The sequence below is a fragment of the Camelina sativa genome, chromosome 19 (assembly GCF_030686135.1).
Source record: "Camelina sativa cultivar CO46 ecotype springtype chromosome 19, ASM3068613v1".
NCBI classification, from domain to species: domain Eukaryota; kingdom Viridiplantae; phylum Streptophyta; class Magnoliopsida; order Brassicales; family Brassicaceae; genus Camelina; species Camelina sativa.
This window is the reverse complement of record NC_141898.1, coordinates 2,349,407-2,374,183: the sequence shown is the minus strand read 5'-3', so window position 1 is coordinate 2,374,183 and position 24,777 is coordinate 2,349,407. Positions and strand designations below refer to the sequence as shown.

The following is a 24,777-nucleotide window of genomic DNA, read 5'->3' as shown; positions in this document are numbered from 1 at the left end:
TAAGTCATATATGACATTAAGAGTTAATGTGAATAATCTAAACTTGAAATAAAGTTAGGCGTTGTAGTTTGTAACAATAATATATTGAACTTAAACGAGGGATCTAATAATCATCCGTTTCACATTAGAATCAAGATCGAGAAGATGGCTACAGTAAATTGCATATCAAAACGCCAAATTTAAATACTATATAGATTTTTAAGTATAATGAATTCTCTAATATGGTGGGGCGGATGCACACAGTCAAAAAGATAAGTGAAAAAGAATCTGTTGGAGAATAAAACGACTTGATATTTTAATATACACGACAATAAGAGTTTCTTCTTGCTTCTTTGTGGAATATATATCCAACAACTACAAGCTATATATATATATATATATATATAATTAGAAGTGATTAATATCTAATATGCCTCTTTTCATAAAATATATCCTAATCTTCTTTGGTAATCTTTCACCTATAAACAGCAATCCCACAGCTAGGTAATCCACCTCCAACAGAGTTCATCGCCTAGTTTGACCAGCAAAATTCTTGCATGGCTGATGGCTATAGAACGACTATTCTTGCATGGCTGATGGCTAAGGTAATCCCAATTTTTTTACATGAACTGTGATTAGTTCTGTTAGCCAAAAATAGAACGACTCAGTCTCATCGTCCAAAAAGGTTCTTATAATTTCTAGATGTGGTTAAAAATATAACAGGTAACAATAATTAGTTAAACGTGTGAGTTAGTAACTTCTAGATTCGATTTGAATAGCAAAGTTAAATGTGTTATGTTCGAGGGTAAAAATTCTCCACTCAACTATTCTTTTTCATCACGTGAACCAAATTAAGTAATAACTTATATAGAAATATCAGAAGACGTAAGCGCAGGAACCATAGCCAACAGATTATAAAAGCCCCAACTTGTTTCTAGAATCATTTACATTTATTTCCTTTGTTCTTATTAATGTTGTCAATTGGTCAAGTCGTCGCATTGTTTTTTGAGATGATAGAGAGTTATCGTAGCTGTAATCAATTAGAATGATTAGTAATAGTATTATTTTTGTTTTAAAACGAAACGAATCCATAGCAGAAACTATACCCCTAAAAATAAAACGAATCCATAGTCCATATAAACATATCGCTTTCTGGTCTGATTCTGCCGTTTTTTTTTTTTTTTTTTTGTTTGGTGAAATCGTAAACCATTCATTCCTTTCGAGTAGCATGGGAGATACGTTATTTGGCTTTAGATAGCACGATGTCACGAATGAATTTGGAGATTCGGCAAGCAGTGTCCATAAGAGATGGATTTCAAAAACGACATGTAGTTTGCATTCTTAAGGAAGAGTGACGTAAATAGATTGCTGACCCAAGAAGGTCGTGACGTAATGCAACTCATGTTTACTATTGTATCACCAAAAGCTTTTTTTGTATTGACAGAAGCAAGTCCTTTGCTTTACTTCTGTCTTTTTGTATTGATAAAGTAAGGGATTTGCTAACTTGTACTGTTGTACACACAATACATATATACATTTTCGATTTCAGTACCTAATATACGAGCTATACTATTGTCTTTGTTATTTGGTTTTCTCCTATTTTCTTAGCAAAAGATGGGCTTTGGGGTGGATAACTAAAGAGTTGGATCCAGTAGCAGACCCTACGCCCATAAGTAATCTTAAGTGTGTCGTGTGTGTGTGTGTGGGGGGGAGGGGATACAGAGCTCCACAGTGGATTAGATTAACACACAGTAATCGTAACGTTATTACAGAATAGACATTTGTAGCCGTTACTTTCCAACGTTCAAAATAATATTTCCTTTTTTATAACCAGTATCCGTTGTTAAAAAGTGCAAAATTAACCGACATATATATCAGAGAAGAGACTCATCATCTCCTAATCTTCTTCTTCTACTTTTGATCATCGTCAATCAAATCTAATTCAATGTGTTCTGTTCGTAATCTAACCCTACGTACGTCTCCGTGTTCTTCTTCTATTACTTCGATCATCATCAGGCAATTTAATTCAATGTGTTCTGTTCGTAATTTAACCCTACGCCTCCGACTAATCTTATCGAAGCAATCTGTTCTAAAAAAAAGGCAACTTTTTTACTTTACTCTGTCTCGATCTTTGTTGGCTTCAGTTCTTTTTGCATACAAAAACTGTTTGTTGAAATTAAAGTTTTACCATTCCCATCGAATTGATTTTTGATTACCTTTTTCTAAAAGCTTCTCGTCGCCAGTAAAACGGACTCATCACGAAGCTCTCTCTTGTTTGCTTCTACGAAATTTAGGAGTATTAAATTCTTCTTCTCAAGGCAATTACAATCGTTTATGTTATGGTAAGCAGAGCTCTTATAATATATCCCCTCAAAATTTTCTACTATGCGTTTTTGTTTAGTCATAGGTTTTTGGAATCGCTTCATAGACTCATAGTTTCTAAAGTTTCCAAAGATTAATAGATTAATTTGTTTACAAGTTTCGATCTGTTTTTACATCTTTTGTTATATTTGCAGTGAAGATATCATCCATCCTGGACAGCTTTTTTTTTTTTTGCTTTGTGTGTGGCTACAAATTACGTTAAGAGTCCAACAAATAAGAAAGCACATGATGGAAGTGGCTCAACAATCATCATCGTCTCCCTTCCCCTAAATCATCCATTCCTTAGCCAAATAAATCTTTTTTTTCAACTCTTTATTTTTAAAAAATAAATAAATATTTATATATATAAAAACTAAAATATAAAAATTAAATGAAAACTTAAACTTACATACTAAATTACAAAAAAACATTACGAACTAATTGGATTTGGGATGCAGACATTCCACAGATTCGTCTTGTTTCCGTTATATTATATTTATTTGTTAAAAAATTTAAATACCAAATTACAAAAAAAAAATCACTACTGATTTTGGATATGGTGATTTTTTTTTAAACTTATTTTTGCATTGCTTGTTAAAGAGAAATTAATAATAATTTGACATATTTCTTTGTTATTTTTTTTTCCAATGCTAATCAAATTTAAATTTATCTTATATGAAGATAAAATAAAGAAAAATATTTATTGCAATAAGTTTTTTTAATTTGGATTAAGGATAACCAATAGCAACTCAAAACTACACTTATTATTAATTTTTAACAATATTATTATCAATTTTATATTTAATGTGAGGAAATAAATTAAATGCAAAAGGAGAAAAAGAAAAAATAAATAAATAAAAAAATCCAAAGGTCGTCTCACGTCAGGTCTTCCCTCTTCCTTGTCGTGAGCAACTTCCGAGAATCATCAGATCATAACACACTTCAATTTAGGATTAGGGTTTCTTCGTTCTCCGCAATTTTGAGGTAATTCGATCCCTCCTCATTCTTATATAAGTTATATTACCAACCCAGACAATTTTTTTTTTTTTTTTTGGATTTAGGGTTCTTGCTGCCCAATTTCCCAAATTCGTTAATTTTGTGCAAATTCTGTGATTCTACCCTGAGTGCTATTCTCCGACGTTGTTATCTTCTATTCCGATGTAATGTTACTATTGCTATGTCGTTGTTAGGTGGCAGATTCTTCTATAACTGCGTCGAGGGATCCTGAGGCTATCAATTTTTAGGTTTACGAGGATTAGCTGTTTGTGGAATTTTAGATAGTTTCTTAAAGCTGAAACCTTTTCCTCGAAATATCCCACCTTTTGAATTCAATCTCACTGTTTTATGTATTGCAATTTCGATGATGATTGTGATTTTCATGAGTTACAGTAGATTCAAGTTTCAGGAACCAAATTGGTTGATGGTTGAATCAGTGAATGTGCATTCATCATTTTTTCATATGCTTGTTGTTATATAGTTTTTTTTTATCAGAATTGAGAGCTTAGATTGTTGTGTGTAGGTAATTTACGGAGTTCGATTCCTCCTCTGTGTTCAGTTTCGGTTTGTGACATTGGAAAGCTTTAGGAAACCACAATGCTTGAACAAAATTAGGAGATTTGATGGGGTTGTGTTTTGATTTTCTTCTTCAGCTTGTTTCAGGACATGTCAGGGAAACGGGTCATAGCAATATGTATGTCTGGTGGGGAATTCCAGACGGAGAAAGGCGGATCACTGCTGTACAAAGGCGGCGATGCTCACGCAATTGACGTGGACGAGCAGATGACTTTCATAGACTTTATCTCAGAAATTGGGGAGATGTTTAATTGCGATGTCAGGACAGTTTCTCTCAAATACTTCCTCCCTGATAACAAGAAGACGCTCATCTCGATTTCTAACGATAAAGATTTGAAACGGATGATCAAATTTCACGAGAACTCAAACACTGCTGATGTCTATCTCTTACCCGAAGAAGCTGCTCCTGAATTTTCAAACATGCCGGCTAGCAGGTAATCAAAGCTGGTACATTAATCATCATTTTGCCTTTATATATCTGCTGGATTTTTTGAAGTTTTCAAGGGTTCCCTCTTGTCTTCCAGATCAAGCAGAACAACATTGTCTGAAGCGATTCCCCCGGTTCCTATGGACGACATGATAGATGACACCATGGGACCAGAAGATCTTCCCATCTCAATCTCAGTCTCAGCTCCTCCCGCTGTAACTATGGAGCAAGTCATGGACCGAGCTGCTGATGCACAGATTGTTATTAATCCATCTGATATGATGTCAGCGATTGTTGAAGTCCCGAATCCAAAAGGAGATATTCTCACAAAGGCAAGAACACAGCAGTGGCAGAACACAATCACAGGAGTGGGTCAAAGGTTTAAAAACGTTGGGGAGTTCCGTGAAGCGCTGCGGAAATACGCCATTGCAAATCAGTTTGGATTCCGCTACAAAAAGAACGATAGCCACCGAGTGACAGTTAAATGTAAAGCCGAAGGTTGTCCTTGGAGGATCCATGCTTCAAGGCTATCAACAACTCAGCTGATCTGTATCAAGAAAATGAATCCAACACATACTTGTGAAGGTGCGGGTGGGATTAATGGGCTTCAGACAAGTAGAAGCTGGGTTGCTAGCATAATCAAGGAGAAGCTGAAAGTTTTTCCTAACTACAAACCGAAAGACATTGTCAGTGACATCAAGGAAGAGTATGGGATTCAGCTAAATTACTTTCAGGCATGGCGTGGTAAAGAGATTGCAAGAGAGCAGCTTCAAGGATCTTACAAGGATGGTTACAAACAGCTTCCTCTGTTCTGCGAGAAGATAATGGAAAGCAACCCGGGCAGTCTCGCTACGTTCACGACAAAGGAAGATTCAAGTTTTCACCGTGTTTTTGTTTCGTTTCACGCCTCAGTTTATGGTTTTCTCCAGGCGTGTCGACCACTTGTGTTTCTCGACAGTATGCCGTTGAAATCGAAGTATCAGGGGACTTTATTAGCTGCTACTTCTGTGGATGGGGACGACGAAGTGTTTCCTCTGGCTTTCGCAGTGGTCGATGCGGAGACAGATGATAACTGGGAATGGTTCTTGCTTCAGCTGAGATCTGGACTATCCACGTCTTGCCAAATAACTTGCCAGATAACTTTTGTCGCTGATCGACAGAAGAATCTGCAAGAATCGATCCCAAAAGTGTTTGACAAATCGTTTCATGCGTATTGTTTGCGGTATTTGACAGACGAGCTCATCAGAGACTTGAAAGGACCATTCTCTCATGAGATCAAGCGGTTAATCGTCGACGACTTTTACTCTGCAGCTTATGCCCCGAGAGCGGATTCATTCGAGAGACATGTTGAGAACATCAAAGGCCTCTCACCGGAAGCTTATGATTGGATTGTGCAAAAGAGCCAGCCTGATCACTGGGCCAACGCTTACTTCCCGGGTGCTCGGTACAACCACATGACTTCACACTCAGGTGAACCGTTCTTTAGCTGGGCTTCCGACGCCAATGATCTACCAATAACTCAAATGGTCGATGTGATCCGTGGGAAAATCATGGGATTGATCCACGTGAGACGGATCAGTGCCACTGAAGCCAATGGAAAATTGACTCCTTCCATGGAAGTAAAGCTAGAGAAGGAGAGTGTCAAAGCGCAAACGGTTCAGGTAGCACCTGCAGATAACAACTTGTTCCAAGTCCGTGGAGAGACGTTTGAGCTTGTGAACATGAAGCAGTGTGACTGTAGCTGCAAAGGGTGGCAGTTAACAGGTTTGCCGTGTCACCACGCGCTCGCGGTTATCAACTCTTACGGACTTAATCCATATGATTACTGTTCTAGATATTTCACTGTTGAGAACTACAGGGCAACGTATTCACTGTCGATAAATCCAGTTCAGTTATTAGAAGGAGAGATGTGTCGAGAGAGTTCTGGAGGTTCGGCAGTGACGGTAACGCCTCCACCAACAAGGCGACCGCCAGGGAGGCCGCCAAAGAAGAAAACGCCTGCGGAAGAAGTGATGAAGCGGCAGCTACAATGTAGTCGGTGCAAGGGACTTGGTCACAATAAGTCGACTTGTAAAGAGTATCTTCTTGAATGCTAGCTTTTTGGAATTCTCTTCACTTTGTGTTTTTTTTTTATTAACTTCTTTTTTCTTTTTTAACTTTCATCAACCTCTTGAAAGTGATCAATCTGTAAGAAAGAAGTTTTTTTACGTTCAACATTTCCATTCATGGGATTTTCTAATTCATAGAAAATAATTCTTGATTTTGACCCTAAGGAAAAATATATTTGCAATATAATTCTTTATAAAGTTCCCAAGTTGTGAACTTCTCTCAAGTATAATGGCCAAAGTAGGCCTGTCATCATCTGAGATGTCTTGCAATAATACAATGGCCACAAAAGACAAAACCTACTACAGTTGGTCTGTCATCATCTACTCAACCGGCTAAATTAAGATCTGTAGTCTACAAAGTCTTCCTGCACATGCTGAAAGGCTCTCTCACTCAATAGAAGTCTGAAATAACTGAAAAGCTTTTGGAATGGAGAAGAAAGAAAAACGACTGCGAATGGATTGAAGGGGAAAATGAAGCTTGGGGATGAAGGACAAAGTTGACTAGATTGAAGAGCAAACTTACCGAGTTGGAGCAAAATAGGACAATAACTGAATGAATAGTCTCAAGAGTTTGGGTTGAAAGGAGAAAAAATTAGAAGAAAACAAAAAAAGTCTAAAGATTCAGTCTTTCGTCTATTTACTTTCAGCTGCAATTCATCTTCTTTTGATCTTTGTTTAGGTTCTCTGTTTCTTCACATCAATCGTGTTTCTTTTGTGTTGGACTCACAATCATCCCACATTGAATCGGTGTTTCTCGCCTACTTCTGTTATTGATATTTGGTAAGAGTGCGACAGAAAACACCAAACTCTCATAAAAAATATATCTTTTTTGTTGGCTTATACAAATATCATAACCCCCCACAAATGATTCGCTCTTTTCTCTACTCATACAACAAACAAAGGGTTACTAAATCATAAGATTGAGATATGATCATAATAATAATACAGAGAAGGAGAGAGACGAGTAGAGATGAATTTCTCAGACTGCTTTTTGCTCTAGTTTTCGTGTTTGCAGGTAATAAATAGCACACAAATCACAAACCGAGCCACGGACATTGCTTCCTCGCATGTTCTGGAACTAACTTGGCCACCATCTCCACAGGCACACCTTTAAGCTCTGTTTCACACAACACATGCAACAAATTAACAAGAGTTCAATTCTCTTTTTTATGATACTCTGCTTAGATACTTTTTCAAGGCCAACATTTGACAATTTGAAAATAAGGAAGTTGTGGTAGTACCATGAGGCTTGAAGTTGAAGAGCGGTGGAAGGAAACGACCATTGGGTAATCGCGCATTTGGATCTCTTAGCTCGTCAAAGAATGGGTGGACCAATGCATCAAGCTAGTTGGCAACATCACACAACAAAATCAGACAAAGAAACAAAACATTTTGGAAGGTGAAATGACTTAGAAAAATACTCACAGCAGCACAACGAAGATTGGGAGAGTATTGAAGAAGCCTTGAGACTAAATCAACAGCTTCTGGAGGCATTCGTTTGTGGAAAATCTGGATTATGATGAAAAATGTTGCAATTAACAGCTAATTAAAGAAGACATAGAAAAATGTTAACTATGCAGTGTAATATGAACATACAAACCTTATGCCATGGATGAGCTTTGATCTGAGGAAATTTAAACTCTGTATAGTTGGGGTTCATGCATTTGATTTCTTCTCTTGTTGGTGTTCCCAAAACCTACTCAATTCATCAATACATGAAACATATCATTACACATTGAATAGGTGTAACCTGGCACAGTTATTAGAGTGAAATCAGAACAAAGGTAGTACCTTTATAATCTCTACAAGTTGATCAACACCGCTCTCACCCGGGAACAATGGCTGATATGAACAAAAGAACAGATGGGTCAACCACGGAGTAAGGTTTTAATCAGAACAAAGATGTTTGATTTGAGATTTGTCAACAGTTTTTTACCTGTCCGAGAAGAAGCTCGGCGAGGACACATCCTGCAGACCAGACATCAATGGCTGTAGTATACTCTGTGGCTCCAAAAATGAGCTCGGGTGCTCTGTAATACCTCGAGCAGATATATGAAATGTTTGGCTCTCCTTTTACCTGTTTCATGAACCACCATTGATCAATAAATGGTTAAATCTCACTGCTTTAAAATGTTTTTTTTTGTAAGAGATAGATTCAGCAAACTCACCAATACTTTTGCACTTCCAAAATCGCATAGTTTCACTTGATGAGTGTGTGGATTTACCAACAAGTTTTGAGGTTTGATGTCACGATGACACACGCCGATACAACGGTGAATGTAGGATAAAGACCTAAAAATCTGCCAAACGTAGAAAACTCTTAAAAAAGATCTCTCCACCAAGACATGTAAAACTGTATGCACACTTTCGTGGACATTAATATACCTGATATGTGTAAAGTTTGACGTAAACGAGAGGCATTCGTTGGTTAAGTTTGTTGTAGTGCTTGATGACACGATGCACAGTCTCTGGAATGTATTCCAGAACCAAGTTGAGGTAAAGCTCGTCTTTTTCAGTTGTTGAGAAGAAGCAATGTTTCAAGGCCACAACATTAGGATGGTCAAGTAGCCTCATTGTTTGAAGCTCACGGTTCTTGTACCTCCGATCTTGCAGAACTTTCTTTATGGCAACAGTTTCTCCTGTTTCCAAACATTTAGCCTGAAACAAAACAAAGAGCTGGTCAGACACAGTTTCATAGAGAAGCTGACACTCGAAGAAAGAACAAAAAGTAACACTCACTTGAAACACAACGCCAAAGGAGCCGTGTCCAACAACTCGCTCCGCCATGTAACTGATCGTCTGCAATTTAAACATACAAGGAAACTCACTTAGCTTACCGATACTCCTATCGAATCAACTAATGAAGGATCGGTTTTGCAGAAGCAAACCTGTTTAGGTTGGCCATTTCTTCCTCCTATAGTAGTTACTATTATATGGCCAGTCTCTGTGACATTGCCATTAACGATTGTAGCTTCCATTTCCTATATAGATCATAAACACATGTCAGTGAAAAATAAAATAAAAAACCATAGAACTATCTGTAAAATAGGATCAAACCCTTACTTACTTTATCATCTTGAATTTTCATGTCTTTCATCTCCTCAGGTAATCTATCAACATCAGTAGTAGTAGAAGAATCTCTAACCGCGGCACTAGGCTCTATGCCCAGCGAGGCCATCCCAAAGATACAAAAAAAAACACAGAAGAATTTTGTATAGAAATAAAGATGTCTTCCTTTGTCACTCTTCAAATCTCAATCAGACACCACAAAAAAAAACTCAACCCTGCAGGAGATAAGATAAACAATAAGCAAAGTGATCGTTAGCTCAATATTCATAAACCATATCTGTAATTAACAATAACTTGGTTACAAGGAAGGTAATCAGTTTCATTGAGGCAATTTCATAGATTTGATTATACGCAAAACTCATCTTAAAGCTATCAACATGCAAAGTTTGGATTTTTAACGAGACATTGGACACAATTATCACCCCAAAAAAAAAAAAAAAACGAAGAACATAGAAATCTATCTCATCTAGGCCAAAAAAAAAAAAAAACAAATCGCCACCGATCTAAATAGAGAAAAACAAATCTAGTAAGAATACGATCAAGAATCAATTTTGTGGTGGAAATTAGAAAACTTTATAAGAACCCAGAATTTTAAAGAGAAATCTAAGAACAAACGCAAAAAAGAAAGAGATAAGAGAGATTGAAACGTACCCGGGAAACCCAGAAATATTGAGATCGAAGAAAAAAGAAGAAGAATAATAATATAAATCAAGAAGATATGATTAGTAGATCCATTAATGAAGCTTTGATTGAATTGAATGATGAATCCCCCCCCTCTTCTCTCTCTTAGTAGATCATTATTTTGCAGTTTTTTTTTTTTTTTGTTTCTTCCTAATCTGTGCTTTTGTTAAAAAAGAACATATTCTTACATAGGTCCAATAATTAAATTAGTTCATAGATGTCATACAATTTTCTGCTATAAAATTATGAGTATCTAGTTCAACAACCAACAGCCATAACTATAATGACATTTCCAGCCTAATTTATTATTATGTATATTAGTAGTAATAATTTACTTATTATTTGAAGTATTTTGAATATTTGGACAAAGCTGTGAGAAGTGAGGACGGTGCGAAAACGACAAAGTATGGCTAGTTTTGTATTTTACTGCTTATATGCATACATACATACATACACGCATATTCATTTTTTGGGATATATATCGGAATATTCCAAAGAGTGATTACAGGCTGAACCGGGGCCACGTGTCGGAGAGTGAAGAAAAAACAAAATAAACGTTTTGGAAATTTTCATGGGCCAGTTTTTATTTGTGAATTGGGCTTCTTAATGGGCCTTGTACAATTTAAAAAATATGCTTCCGGCGGGGCTCGAACCCGCGACTTTCGGCTCATAAGACCAACGCTCTGACCAACTGAGCTACGGAAGCTTGTTGTTATAGATTTACCGTAAATATAATTAAACTAACATAAAAAAAAAGAGAAAGCAGTACAGAGTATCTAAGAAGTAAAGAGCATTGGCAGTTTTGTTAAACGGGAGCTTGTTTTTACTTTTTACTAACACATACACGACTACCAATTACTACATGAGTTAAATTTTCATCAACTATCTCCAACTAAATTTATACAATACCAAAAAAAGACAAAGTCATCTCTTGGAGACTACCACTAACATCAACATAGACATTGATACAACGATCTTGAACCCTGGATTGTCCCAGAACTTCTGTTTATCCCAAGACTCATTAAGCTCTTGTTTCTCCGACATCAGATCCCTTATCTCTTTGATCTCCATGTCCCTTCTCTCTCCTTTCTGTGTTTCATTCACACACAAAACAAAAATAAGAACCCTTTTGATCCAAATCAAGAAGCTACACGAATGTTTAAAACTATGGACTTATATACTATTTACCCTCTGCAGCTTTCTTGTCTGGCTTCGTGTTTCTTGTAGACAGAACTCTAGTTTCAGTACTTTCTTCTTCAAATCTTGATCAGTTCTTCTCTGCTTCTCCAGCTGTTAATTGTTTCAAAAGGATGAAACTTACAGTCAGAATTTAGATAGAACATACAAAAATGTACAATGGCCTTTTATTCCAAAAGGAAGAACATGGATGCACCTGAGATTCGAGTTCCTTAGTCTTATGTTTCCAGTGACCTGACATTAGCCTTATCTCATCTTTCAGTTTTGTAATCTCTCCGTCTTTTACCTCAACTAGTCTATTCATCGTCTCGAATTTCATTGGAGAGATATCTTCTATAAGTTTCCGGAGCTCGCAGTCTATGCCACCTATCTCAGCCTTTGCAATGGTCTCTCTAACCTCACGCTCGATTCTCATAACTTCGTCTCTAAGTTGCTTTTCTGAGCACTCTCTCAGGCTTAAATCTCTCTGTAGATCATCAAGCTGATGACTGAGCTGAGTTACACGGTCTTCGTGTTCTCTAAGAGAACGTGTTTTGTCGTCAAGTTGTTTTTTTAGCATTGAGCATTGGATATGTGTAGATTGAGCAGAATCAGCACTAGCCTCTGCAGTTTGCTTGGTTGCGTCAAGCTTTGATCTAAATTCCTCCAACTCTTTGATAAACAATGACGAGAGATTGTGATAAAAATTGTGACTTTACATGAGCTTATATCCATATATGTGAAAGAAAGAGCGTTTTCTGGGTTTTTTCAAGTCTTCAGATCAGATCAGATCTCTCTGATTATGGAATGAATCTAAAAACTAATTTCTCATTTTCTATATCCACAAGAACAGAGGAGAGAGAGAATAAGGAAAGAGAAGTAAACAGACAGCTAGCCAATGAAATCAGAATAAATGAATTTGGCTAGAGAGAGAGAGAGAAACTGAGATGAGAAAAGGTAACTTTGAACTTCAAAAATCAAACTTTCCCTCCAAAATCCTCGGCATACACAACTACTCAACTACAGTCTAGGGACGTACAACAAAATCATTAATGCGGTTATATGTATATTCTCCAAATTCGCATCTTTCAAACTACATAGCAAAGTTAACCAAAAAAAACTTTATAATTACAACATAAACAATGGGGGATCTGAGTGTGAGAAGAAAACAAAATGTTACTAAAACGTATTTATTTTATCATAATTTGGTAGAGCTAAAGCTATGATTAAGGGACATGTGTGGATGGGGAACGAGAGAAGGTGGACGGGAAAACTCACTTTTAAGGTTCGGACTGTCTCACGTGGCCTTTACAAGTGGTTTTCTTTGGTTCGGAGTTAGATAAACACAAAAAACCGAAGCTGTTCTCTTGTCTTTTTTTTTTTTTTGACCAAAACGCCGTAATGATCCTTGTGATTGTTTTTATTTAGTTGGATCTCTGTCACGTGTCCGGTACTACGTTGCATCTAAAGTTACACATACACTTTAGAGATGTTTAAAAAACTTGGTTAGAGAAAGGGTGAACACACATTAAGCAAGCAAATTTTTAATGTTTTTGACTTGTACAGAAATAGGAATTTTCGAAAAATGAAGTTTGGTGTATTAATAGAAACCATAATGCTTGATGCGATCAAATTAGCAGTAAACTAGTTCCAATATCCACAAACATTTTTCTTCCTAATACAGATTTTCCCATTTTGAGGAATCACAAAAATTTCAGATAAATAACGAACACAAAGGAAGCCCTTTTTCCAATCTAATTAGGTATTGGATCCTGATTATGAATGCCATCACTTTTCTTGGAAACTCAACGATGATGATACCCTCACAATGCATTCTCCGTGCTTTTACAAGAATCTCTCCATCTAAATACATCCGAGACCCCGCGTTGCGATCGTATCCTTCTCGGTTCTCAAGCTGCGTAAACCAAAACAAGAATCCGGATTCAAACAGAATCCTCACACCGACAAATGCTGTACCATTTTGTACCGACAGGCAGAGCTCTGTTACAGCTCAGGTTGTTTCTGAGGCAAGAAGTCTGTCTGCTTCCACCACCTGCGCAAATGACCCGACCGTGGATCGAATATACACCAAGAACGGCTTAAATGTGAAGCCTTTAGATTTGAACAAGTTAAAGGGAGATGAGAAAGATGAAGAGGTGATCAATGGAGATGGTTACGAGGGTATTAAGAGCAATGAAACCGAGGAAGAGGCATGGAGATTGCTGAGGGACTCTGTAGTGACATACTGCGATTCCCCTGTAGGAACGATGGCTGCTAAAGATCCAACAGACACAATGCCATCAAACTATGATCAGGTCTTTATTAGGGATTTTGTACCTTCCGCTCTGGCTTTTCTGCTGAAGGGAGAAAGCGAAATTGTTCGAAATTTCCTTCTTCACACGCTGCAATTGCAGGTATTGATGCTCATTCCTGATGTTATACTACGAAAGAAACAGAAAATGTTGTTTAAGAGCGAAGAGTTTGCATTCAAATCAAATATATGAACCTTAGTTTTGTGTGTTGTGGTTCCAGAGTTGGGAGAAAACAGTTGACTGTTATAGTCCAGGACAAGGATTGATGCCTGCGAGTTTTAAAGTCAGAACTTTACCTCTCGAAGAGGACAAGTTCGAAGAGGTTTTGGATCCAGATTTCGGCGAAGCAGCTATAGGTCGTGTTGCCCCCGTTGATTCTGGTCAGTACTTTGCAGCTTCTTCAATCTGCATTTTCCCATAACTAGAGTATGAATGGATTAAATTGTTGATTCGTGGTAACAAAGCGTACATATTTGTTGATTCTTTCAGTTTGGCAACATTATAATTGAACAGTTCGATTCACACATGCTGGTCTAAATAGAAAATTTTCAGGTTTATGGTGGATAATATTGTTGAGGGCATACGGGAAAATCACAGGGGATTACTCACTGCAAGAGAGGATAGATGTGCAGACAGGGATAAAGATGATTGCGAACCTGTGTTTGGCTGATGGATTTGATATGTTTCCAACACTGTTGGTCACCGATGGCTCTTGTATGATAGATCGACGAATGCGTATTCACGGTCACCCTCTTGAGATCCAAGTAATTACCGCATATAAGTTCTTCTTGATTATAATTCTCAAAAAGAAAAGTTTGGACTAACATGCCATGATGATTCTGTTGATCTCACAGGCTTTGTTTTACTCCGCTCTACGGTCTTCTCGTGAGATGCTAACTGTAACTGACAGCTCCAAAAACATAATAAAGACAATTAGCAACAGGCTCAGCGCTTTATCTTTTCACATCAGAGAAAACTATTGGGTTGACAAAAACAAAATCAATGAGATTTACCGTTACAAGACAGAGGAGTACTCTATGGATGCCACGAATAAGTTCAATATCTACCCAGAGCAGGTTTCTCCGTGGCTAATGGATTGGGTTCCTGAAAGTTCGGACTGTGGATTCCTGATAGGAAACCTCCAGCCTGCTCACATGGATTTCAGGTTCTTCACCTTGGGAAACCTCTTGTCAATCATCTCCTCATTAGGAACACCAAAACAGAACCAAGCTATATTAAATTTGATTGAAGAGAAATGGGACGATCTCGTTGGTCATATGCCGCTTAAGATATGTTACCCGGCTTTGGAATCTTCAGAGTGGCATATAATTACCGGGAGTGATCCAAAGAACACGTGAGTTCTTCTCTCTTCCAATTTTGATACTTTTGGCTGAAGTAGTATACGATGATTATATCTGCATATACTTTTAAATGATGGACCAGACTTCCTCTATATGTTCTGTAGGCCTTGGTCTTACCACAATGGCGGGTCATGGCCAACACTTCTCTGGCAAGTAAGCATGAGTTTTTAATCAGACTAAATATATATATATATATATATATATCTCTGCTAGTGCTGTACATAAACTCACATATGTGTTAAAAACATTTTGTTAGTTCACACTGGCATGCATCAAGATGGGTAGACCAGAGTTAGCAGAGAAAGCAGTTACCTTGGCAGAGAAGAGGCTCCAAGCTGATCGGTGGCCAGAGTACTACGATACGAGAAATGGGAAGTTCATTGGAAAACAGTCCCGGCTTTACCAGACATGGACAATTGCTGGCTTCTTAACTTCAAAGCAACTATTGCAAAATCCTGAAATAGCATCTTCCTTGTTCTGGGAAGAAGACCTTGAGCTTCTAGAGACTTGTGTCTGCGTTCTCACCAAAGCAGGCCGGAAGAAATGCTCTCGGGCCGCAGCAAAGTCTCAGATTCTTATCTAAATTGGATTTGTCCATAAACAGGCTTAGGATATAAACAATCCTGTTGCAACAAATGTTAAACAGGTTAACCAAACTAATAGTACAACTCATCTGGTGTGTAAATATATTTTCCAAGAAATCAGATGAAACATAACATACCTAAAAGCCAACGTTCATGTTATTACTAACTTGACCAGCAAGCGAGAGTGATTATTTAGTGCACTTAATCTCTAACGAAATTCCTGTCTCTATACCTAATGATAATCCAATGAGAACTAACCAGAGTTTAGCTGGATTTATTAAACCAAGTCATCAATGTCAACAGAAATATACAATATCAAAAAAAAAACTCACGATTATAATAAGTTTGTTTCCTGGACTAGGAGAAAGCCAAGAGCCAAAACCCTCGTCTGTCATAAACCCATATACAACTTTCGTGCCAACAAAACTCTCACGGGCATTTCGTCGAACACTTTACAAGCAGATTCACCCACCATTCTTATTCCCTATCTTTATGAGCACCAAAACAATTAAATCATGGAGAATTTGATGTCATGATACTCTTCTCTGAGACCTTCTCATATGCATAACCGCGTTTCCTTGGTGGACACACAACTGAATAAAACATTCCAATCCCAGACAGGAATTTTGACAAACACCTTGTGAGCGTAAATACAAAATTTCTTATTTTCTCAAAAATAGTGAGGTAATGGGCTGGGGCCCATATGGACCCATTAGTAAGTCAAATAACTGAGTGGCTGAGTGGATCTATTTTCCACCAAAAACGACGCCGAATTACACAGCCTCCTCACGAGTAAAAAAAAAACGCAAACGGCCAAATCGGAGGGTTCGCTCAGACGACGTGAAAGAAGAGCACCGACGATGGCGTGGGCACGATTGATTCAGAGCGCGAGAGCAGCTCTAGGGACAACTCCCTCGTATTCGACTCTAGGCCTCCCCAGATTCTACTCCAAACCTACTTACTTCGGTGCGTGCTTTCTATTCCTGCGGATTGAAAAATTTTGGTGGATTTTGCTTCTTCCTAGGTTATCTAGGGGCTGGGAAATTTGCGTGTCGTCTTTAGTCTCTATTTAGTTTCGAGTGATATGGATGAGTAAGCTTAGGCTTTTGATTGCTTGGGATCCGTTTAGAGAACTTAGTAATAGGTTTCGATTGGTTTCAGATCCATTTTCTTATCGTGGAAGGAATTTGTAGATTGTTTGATTTGTATTTTTTTTGTAATATTTTCATGAATCGCTTATGAGACAATGTGATTTGGAATTTGGTTCTGAAGATGTGGATTTGTGTTTGATTCTTGTATATATTGGTGGGTATTGTAGTGAAAGTTGGGATTCCAGAGTTCCTAGGCGGGATTGGTAGAGGAGCTGAGACTCACATTGCCAAAATTGAAACTGAGATCGGTGAACTTCATAAGCTGCTTGTGACTCGTACCCTCCGACTCAAGAAGCTTGGCATCCCTTGCAAACATGTAAGTCCCCAGTTCTCAGTTTCACTGAGTATTCATTGGTCGCTTTGATTCAACTATCTGATCCCTAATTGCATCCCAAGGCTCTTGGGGGGGGGGGGGGGGGGGGGGGGTTAGATAGTCCCATTAAATTGAATGTGTTCATCTACATAATTTAACCAAATGATCATCACTAATCAAGGGGAAATTGTTTGGGTTCTTGAAATATTTCAACTTTGAAGGGATGAGTGAAAGAAACTGATCGACATGTTTCTTGATCTTGTGGGATAAGTTCAACTTGTTATTGTCCAAAATGCATGAAATGTGTCCATATATATTCTGACATCTTTCCGTCACATAAACGTTGATTGGGTTTATGTAACAACGCCATCTTATACTTGTATGTGTTCTGTTGACTCAGTTTTTCACTATCCTATCTTATATTGCCTATGGATTTCACAGTTATGAATTTTTTGTTTTTGCAGAGGAAACTGATACTGAAGTATGGCCAGAAATACAGGTTAGGGCTATGGAAACCTAGAGCCGACGCTATTAAGGCCTGATCAAGTCTCTATGTTGAACTGTGAGTCTCTCATGCTGGGTTTCACTGTCGCAATAAGTTGTAGTACTTGAATGATCATTGTCAAACCAGTTCAGTATTGAACAACCTAGTATAATTTTGCAATTCATGTAATAGTTTTCTCCACTAGTCTAGTGAGCATCTCGTTAAGGAGCCTACAGATGTAGCAAATTTTATTTTCTCCATATATATCAAAGTGACTTCCAAGTCTCCGCACTAGTTAATTATGTAAAATTAGTAAACCCGATCACTTAGTCATGAACACTGAAATCGCGAGATTTGGAGGTGCAACAAAGTCATCAACATGTTGAAAATGTTTCCCCATCAAAGTCATGACCTTCTGTAGATAAGATATGGATTCAAGTACTTGGATCAGTCAACAATTTTGACTGTAGAAAAGTTGATAACTTGTCTTTGGTTGAAAAACATTGACACTTAAAACCCAAAAGGCAACAGCCGTCACCGGATCGGTCGGCAGCGTCTGTGGTCCAATGGTAACAAAGATACAAAATATCAGATCATGTCCTCATGTTCTGATGGGTCAATTCTTTCGGGTCAACGTGTATAAAACAGCCGCATTGAGAATGACACTTACTAAACTTGCCGATGCTCTAAGAAAATGACCACTCCTCCATAACGTTGGGCCATTTTTGGTGTTAATATGTGGTAGTTGTGTTAGTACAAAAGGGATCCCAAAAATGGCAAAATTTCAAGGATTTTGCTGAGTTTTGTTGTTATCAAATTAGCCATAAGTAAAAATGTTTTAAGGGCAAAGTCCGATGTTCCGAAAAAACAGAAAGAGAAATAAGGTGCAAATTTTGCGTGGTCGAACCATAACTCGTTTGTTTTTCATCAATGTAGTATTTTTATCTATAGATGATGATGTGTCCACCATGGAGATCACATGTCCATTTATATATATCATGATGTTTATTATGGAAAGTATTATGAGAAAAAAAAAATAAAGTCTATTTTATATCAAATTTAAGAGAATTAGCCATCAAATTAATATTTTTTTTGGACCAGACCGGCATTAAGGCCACAAATACTTTTTGGAGTCTTGTAGTCGTAGATAAGAGACCGAACGTGAACCATTTGGCAACCCTAATCACTGAGACATATATCAACAAAATGCAAGCAACTACTTTGGTTTTTTTACGTTTTCAACGGAGGCTTGTGCTTCACGAAATATATGCATGTATTGTCCATTTCGGATTCAAATTTGGCTAATCCCTATATAGAAAGTTATATGGAAGCAAGCACGAGGGTAATTATAAGAAAGGAGGAGGAGGAGGAGGAGGAGGAGGTGAGAAAGTGGTGGGTGGTCCTTGAGCCTTGAAGGAATCAAAGAAGACATCTCACACTTGACCCCAATTATTATGCCACCTTCTCTCTCACGTCTCCATCCGTTTTCGTTGTCATCTCTTTTTTTCTTGAGGCTTTACTCTTCGAACGTGTCACCTCTTTAATGGCAAAATCTTTCCTCTTTCATTTTTTTTTAAGCCAAAAATCTTTTCATATTCGTGATGAAATGTCGTCAATAATACTTATTAACGCAAATCATTTTGTATCTAACCTTAAACATTATTGTCTTCGAACTCACATCCAACATAATGATCACAGCATATCTTAGATTTTCAATAGTTTTTATTTTCTTTATAATTATAGTCCAAAAAGACTAATACAATGGATCGCCATTGGAGATCATATATTAGATTTTATTTTATAACTGGATAAAAATCATGATATCTATCGAAAATGCTTTAAATGGTTTGCATAAAAATGCAATGGATACCACTTGCAACCACAACTTGGTTGCATATATAGTGAATTTTTTTGTACCGACGTTCATGTCCTTCTTATTTGGACGCAACTCTCGGACAAGATACAGGCTGATTTTTTAATTGTTACTAGTTATTTCCCTAATGTTGTTTACATTCATAGGTTATTACTCTAAATATCACATACTTGGTTGGCATCTCGCGAAAGATATACGTTGCCCACTATAACTAATTAAGTGGACCAAAATAATAAACAAACAAGCCAAGTCAAAACCCAAATCCTTAAATGATCTTATCACATTTAGTTCAAGTAGTTTTCGTCGTATAGGTTTAATATATCAGTTGGTAAAAACCGATGATGCGCCACAAAAGATACTTAAAAAAAAAAAGAACATCACGAAAAAATACACTTCAAATGTGATTTTAAAAATGAAAGGATCGTCGTCACTAATAAATCGATCGATCTTGTCACAAAATCCACTATACCCAATACGAAAACTACTCTAATTTTAAATATGTTTTTTTTTGGTCGGCAAATATATTATTATTATTGTATTCGATTAACTTATTTTAATTGTAAGTTCTTTCTTGTTTTGACGGCGTTTTGTAATATCAATTAAATTCCAATCTTTTTTCAGTTATGTACGTCTTCTTCCTTTGTTGATATAATCATTCTACTTGAAGTCATATCGTAAGAATTCCAAAATTGTTCTTTAGTCAGCTGAATAATTACCACGTTCAAATTTACTTTAGAAATCACAAACCATATAAACCAAACTGAACTGGTTGGCTTTAGTCTAAATATGACTCCTCTTTTGCCATGTGCGAATTTAGCTATACCAAATAAAAGATAACCCTGATCCAATTTTGTGAGGACAAAGTATGATATATGCACTCATTTTGTTTCACAAAGTTGTTTAAATGTAGGACCCACGAAAGTCGTTTTAACTCATTATCATATTTTCTTATAAAATTAATTTTCGTACAAGAGAGAAAATTAAAACTGTTCTAGAAGAAACTAAATTCAGATAAAGAGGCCTCACATGCGACGCACTTTGAGCAAAAGAGTCGGACCGTAGGGTCGTCATGCACATGCCTTCTCGTCTATATTTATACTTTTATTTTTGTAGTCAAAATTTTGGCATATAGCTTATAAATATCAAAATAATTTTTTCTTAAATATTACTTCTTCTTTTTTTTTTTGGTTAAAATACAACTTTTGAAACTGTGTTAGGTGAATGAACGATTGATTTTAATATCCGATGTACAGTACAACGTACGTAAAAAAAAGACACACCTTTAGAAAATTAAACCAAATAGATTTCTTGAAAATTTTGAGAATGTTCTTTAACGTTAGTTTATAGAATTAAATGGTCGAACATACTGATTAATCTTTAGTCTTTATTCTTTAATATGATGTGATTCTTGAGGAAATTTTTTCATCCTCCAATTCAGACTTCCGATGAAGACTTTTTTATCTACGGGTTAATCTTTATAATATATAAAGTTGTCATGAGCATCGTCAACACATATGTGGACTAAAGACAAATGGTTGGATTTAAAAGTTAATTTCTGGAATTACGCTTCTAGTAATATTTGAAACATTTATTATATAGTCCTATAATATTCAATTATTTATAGGAATCCCAAATTTTTAAGAAAAAAATATTTACAACTCAAAACTTGTGAAACGACAACCCAAAAAAATAAAGAAGAAGAAGAAAACATAGTATTTTCGTCCAACTCGTGATGATTTTGACAATTTTGTTTTGTATTTTTTGAGGACAAACAAATCATTAAAAACAATAATAATAGATTCCGATGATAAATTAAAATCGTAAAAAGAATTAAAATAGCACACACCAAAGGCTTATAAACCTCGGCTATAAAGCCGAGCCGATCTTATCAGACGGCTGAAAGTCGGACAGAATCTTTGATAGAGCTGTCATGGCTCGGACTTGCATTTCCAACGCCGCTATGTAATCCACTGTCTCATCCAAGAGCTCCGGTAACGCAGTTCTCCGACAACCCGGCACCAACCCACCCAAAACCCTAACCCTATTTCCCACTGCCGACAACTTCCTCCTCCTCCCACCACTTCCCCTTACCGGCGCAGCCAATGCCCACGCCGGTTTTGTATTCCTTTGCCGCCGGCGCAGACTGGTCCCTAATCGGCTCACTAATATGGCTCGGCTCCACCGAGTAGCACCACGAGCTGTCGTCGCCAGCACTTTGTCGGCCGTGTCTCGAACTGTTGATGAGCTCCGCCTCGATCGCCTAAGAGCGTCATAGAGTTTCAAAGAATAAACCTTTTGCGACGACGTGGCTCTCCATCTCTGACTAAGATGGATCGCCGGAGCTTCTGAGCTTCTCCGTGATCGACGTAGAGCCTCTAGCAGCTTCGGAGCGAACACTCTTTGCCCTCTTTGCAACCTCCGGCGAAGAGGGATGGTTTCAGTCCCTTCTATCTCCGGAGACGTCGAAGGGTTCGATCCATTTACTTGGTCAGAAGACATTCACAAGAAATCTATAAAACCACGTAAGAAACGTTTTTATTGGTTGTTTCTTGATGATGTTAAATCGAGTCAGAGAGAACAATGTGTCGAACTCTTTCTTCTTATTATGATAATGATTTAGAGTAATTGGGAGGGGACATCTATATATATAAAACATTTGGTAGATATTGGAGTGGCCATTCTTAATTATATTATTTTCTATATTTATTTATTTAGGTTTCTCTTTGTCTTTTTCGAATTGAATACCTATAATTTAGATTTATTTTTTCTTTTCTTCTTCTTTAATAATATACGTCAAAAATTCACATTGGCCAATATGATGATTGACCTGGTGAATGAATAAAAACAAAAATCCTATAATAGTAAATATTAATGCATTTTTAGGTTGGAACACAAAGATCTTTTCTTTCTTTCGACGTCGAACAAAAAATATCCATCTTCATTGCGATATTTTAACAGATATTTTACACATAGGCAAAATATGAAACTTTTTACGTACCTATTTATGATGGTGAGCGGCGATAATTTATGTGTGTTCTTTGTAGATTTTTTAGTTATGAAAAGAACAAAAGTGGCTATGACCATAGCCGGAGGTGTTTGATGTAATTAATGTGGAGGGCAATGATTGGTGGCAATATAACCAATAGATAGAACAAATTGCTATCAAACAAAAATTTTAACATAAAGAAACAAAAAACCTATAATGAGTTTTTTTATTTAAAGAAGGAACCAAAAATATATAAAAGGGAAAAGAATAGGAAAAAGAGAAGATGCATGTGACGGTGTTTTATTTCACGACCTTCACACCTTCCTTAGGCTTAGTGTTGTGGCTATTTATCATCCACAATTTTTTCGCTCACAATTTCTCTATTTTTTTCTTTCTTTCAAATATAGTATTTTTCCAGTATTTGGTGTTTTGCGAAACATATAACATGTTCTTTATATTTTTCTTCATTTTCGGAAAATAATAATTTGATTTAGTTGATTCTTTTTTTTTTCGAAAAGCATGAAATAGAGTTTTGGATTACACTTGTCAATCACTTTTTACGTTGAAAGACAAGTCATATATATACATACTAAATAACATTATATTTTCTCCTTCAAAAATGTTTATAACATTATATATCCATATCAAGAACTAACTAATAACTCATAACGTACGTCAAAGCTTCTTAGTATACTGTATATATATAGCTCAAATTCATAAAGTGTTGCATTGAAACGCATGATGATATTTATTTAGGTTGGTAAGAATACCCAAAAAAAAAGAAAAAAAGAAAAAAAGGACAAACTATTACAAAACAAAATTACGTTTCAAATGACAGATGTGTCAATATTTAAGCTGCATGGAATTGGAAGCGGGTACGCGGAAGCGTTTGGAAGCGGGGAAGCTGATTTTTTATAAAAATTAGGAAGCGGGTACGTGTTGGAAGCGTATATACATATACATGTATATTTATGTATTAAACATAAAATTATATTAATAAAATATTGAGACATACAAATTAAAAAATTTATTACCTTCTAAACATTTATCTAACAACTAATACATATTTAAGTTAACTAATAATTGAAAAAAGAAAAAAAAAAGCAGAACACTAACTAAGTAACAATTAGACAAACAACACTTTAAAAATTAAAACACACAAGAACAAGTGACGTGGGCAATTGACGAAGTCAATGAGAACAAGGCCCAGCCCATTATCACTGATTGTCTTCTCCGTTCAAAGTCGCATCTGGTAAAGCCATCTCCGTCGTCGTCTGTTCAGGCTCATGGTGCAAAGTAATAAACTAATATTCAGGTTAATGACTTGTTTGTTTCATCTATAAGCAGAAAACTATTTCATATTTTCCGATCTACATCGTCATCGCTTCCGTTAACACCACGACGCTTCTAAATCGGAAACGTGCGATTCGACAGCGCTTCCAACCACCTTATTTTGGGAATCGCGATTCCGACGCGATTCCATGCGATTCCACGCGATTCCGATTCCGCTTCCGCTTCGGGAGCGAGAAACGCGTCTTCACGGACGATTAAGACTGCGGTATTGAGCAGGATTTGTTTTCACTGATTATATTTTAGCCTGACATTTTTCTGTTGTTGTCTATTCAAAAGTAATTTATTGAAGCTGTCAAAAAGTTAAAAAAATAAGAAACGAAAGTATTATAATTTGCAGAGATAAACAAAGCAAATGTGGGGTATTTAGCGATAAACGTGAGTCATGCCAGAGAGATTTGCCTCCTTGCGTCAGACACGCTTTGATATACTCTTCCTAATTTATTAATGTTCCCGCTTTATGTTTTGTTTATTATTCCCAAATCAAATGATTAGTTGTTATCCTCATTGATGATTATATGTTATCCCAATTCAGGACAATTATTTTAGTAATGATGACAATGATTTTTTTTACGAAGAAAATATTGGTCTCAACTTAAAAACTTTTTTTGTATTACTACTTTTTTATAAAAAACATATTTAAAGACGAATCCTTCTAATTTTTTTCTGTCAAAAACATTGATATATAATATGTTAAAAATCAAACTTATGAATTATTAAACGGAGCACGTACATTGCATGCAGCATGCGAAACCAAGAATAACATTATTTGAGGTATTATTAATTAGAGTACGTACTAATTAAATGTAATAGACCGGTTAACAGCCTATTGCATGCAGCATGCAACTTCTTTTATTTTCTTAATTGTAATAGACCGGTTCAATTTCACTTTAACCCATAAAAAGAATTCAAATAAAAAAAGAGAGTGCTATAATGTTTTTCTAAAAATAAATTCCAACAAAAAAGCCCATGGCCATGCCCATGATCAAG

The 24,777-nt window shown here is 36.5% G+C and overlaps 5 protein-coding genes, 1 long non-coding RNA gene, 1 other non-coding gene and 1 pseudogene across 14 annotated transcripts; 3 read left to right on the top strand and 5 right to left on the bottom strand.

The window, feature by feature from the left end:
• The first annotated feature begins 2,903 nt into the window (after positions 1 to 2,903).
• On the top strand, positions 2,904 to 6,618 carry LOC104764260 (uncharacterized). Of its 5 annotated transcripts, none has more exons than XM_087501564.1 (4): positions 3,169 to 3,324; positions 3,402 to 3,500; positions 4,000 to 4,346; positions 4,437 to 6,618. In XM_087501564.1, exons 3-4 carry the CDS (start codon positions 4,003 to 4,005, stop codon positions 6,433 to 6,435), a joined length of 2,343 nt encoding a protein of 780 aa, XP_087357690.1. In that variant the 5' UTR covers positions 3,169 to 3,324; positions 3,402 to 3,500; positions 4,000 to 4,002; the 3' UTR covers positions 6,436 to 6,618. The 5 variants fall into 5 exon arrangements, with proteins under 5 accessions (XP_010486059.2, XP_087357687.1, XP_087357690.1 ...); XM_087501562.1 differs by having other exon boundaries at positions 3,189 to 3,324; positions 3,990 to 4,346; XM_010487757.3 differs by lacking the exon at positions 3,402 to 3,500 and having other exon boundaries at positions 2,904 to 3,324; positions 3,990 to 4,346.
• A 616-nt stretch (positions 6,619 to 7,234) lies between these two features.
• On the bottom strand, positions 7,235 to 10,546 carry LOC104764259 (shaggy-related protein kinase gamma-like). Its single transcript, XM_010487756.3, has 12 exons — positions 10,168 to 10,546; positions 9,515 to 9,731; positions 9,336 to 9,428; positions 9,187 to 9,246; positions 8,833 to 9,105; positions 8,616 to 8,747; positions 8,384 to 8,524; positions 8,239 to 8,289; positions 8,048 to 8,143; positions 7,873 to 7,956; positions 7,689 to 7,791; positions 7,235 to 7,564 (listed from the first exon to the last, which is right to left on the bottom strand). Exons 2-12 carry the CDS (start codon positions 9,623 to 9,625, stop codon positions 7,482 to 7,484), a joined length of 1,227 nt encoding a protein of 408 aa, XP_010486058.2. The 5' UTR covers positions 9,626 to 9,731; positions 10,168 to 10,546; the 3' UTR covers positions 7,235 to 7,481.
• Positions 10,547 to 10,829: 283 nt separating this feature from the next.
• TRNAI-UAU (transfer RNA isoleucine (anticodon UAU)) lies at positions 10,830 to 10,903 on the bottom strand. Its single transcript has one exon. It is a non-coding gene; the product is annotated as a tRNA-Ile (tRNA).
• A 59-nt stretch (positions 10,904 to 10,962) lies between these two features.
• On the bottom strand, positions 10,963 to 12,352 carry LOC104767349 (nuclear envelope-associated protein 1-like). The gene is made up of 3 exons (XM_010491386.2): positions 11,591 to 12,352; positions 11,386 to 11,487; positions 10,963 to 11,286 (listed from the first exon to the last, which is right to left on the bottom strand). Exons 1-3 carry the CDS (start codon positions 11,951 to 11,953, stop codon positions 11,122 to 11,124), a joined length of 630 nt encoding a protein of 209 aa, XP_010489688.2. The 5' UTR covers positions 11,954 to 12,352; the 3' UTR covers positions 10,963 to 11,121.
• Positions 12,353 to 12,948: 596 nt separating this feature from the next.
• Positions 12,949 to 16,278, bottom strand: LOC104764257 (uncharacterized). Of its 3 annotated transcripts, XR_763741.2 has the most exons (9): positions 15,963 to 16,278; positions 15,768 to 15,862; positions 15,359 to 15,669; positions 14,699 to 15,192; positions 14,342 to 14,588; positions 13,982 to 14,090; positions 13,711 to 13,814; positions 13,551 to 13,629; positions 12,949 to 13,426 (listed from the first exon to the last, which is right to left on the bottom strand). It is a non-coding gene; the product is annotated as an uncharacterized LOC104764257 (long non-coding RNA). The 3 variants fall into 3 exon arrangements; XR_015590889.1 differs by lacking the exon at positions 15,768 to 15,862; XR_763740.2 differs by lacking the exons at positions 12,949 to 13,426; positions 13,551 to 13,629; positions 13,711 to 13,814; positions 13,982 to 14,090 and having other exon boundaries at positions 14,452 to 14,588; positions 15,768 to 15,883.
• Positions 13,004 to 15,773, top strand: LOC104764256 (putative alkaline/neutral invertase A, chloroplastic). The gene is made up of 6 exons (XM_010487755.3): positions 13,004 to 13,787; positions 13,906 to 14,065; positions 14,238 to 14,449; positions 14,540 to 15,039; positions 15,151 to 15,199; positions 15,303 to 15,773. The coding sequence occupies exons 1-6, from the start codon at positions 13,152 to 13,154 to the stop codon at positions 15,627 to 15,629; spliced, it is 1,884 nt and encodes a 627-aa protein (XP_010486057.2). The 5' UTR covers positions 13,004 to 13,151; the 3' UTR covers positions 15,630 to 15,773.
• A 100-nt stretch (positions 16,279 to 16,378) lies between the features above and the next one.
• On the top strand, positions 16,379 to 17,863 carry LOC104764254 (uncharacterized). The gene is made up of 3 exons (XM_010487754.2): positions 16,379 to 16,596; positions 16,949 to 17,097; positions 17,559 to 17,863. Exons 1-3 carry the CDS (start codon positions 16,491 to 16,493, stop codon positions 17,634 to 17,636), a joined length of 333 nt encoding a protein of 110 aa, XP_010486056.1. The 5' UTR covers positions 16,379 to 16,490; the 3' UTR covers positions 17,637 to 17,863.
• A 3,324-nt stretch (positions 17,864 to 21,187) lies between these two features.
• Positions 21,188 to 22,123, bottom strand: LOC104764253 (transcription factor bHLH150 pseudogene; annotated as a pseudogene). Its single transcript, XR_015590504.1, has one exon. The product of XR_015590504.1 is annotated as a transcription factor bHLH150 pseudogene (transcript).
• Between the last annotated feature and the right edge of the window lie 2,654 nt (positions 22,124 to 24,777).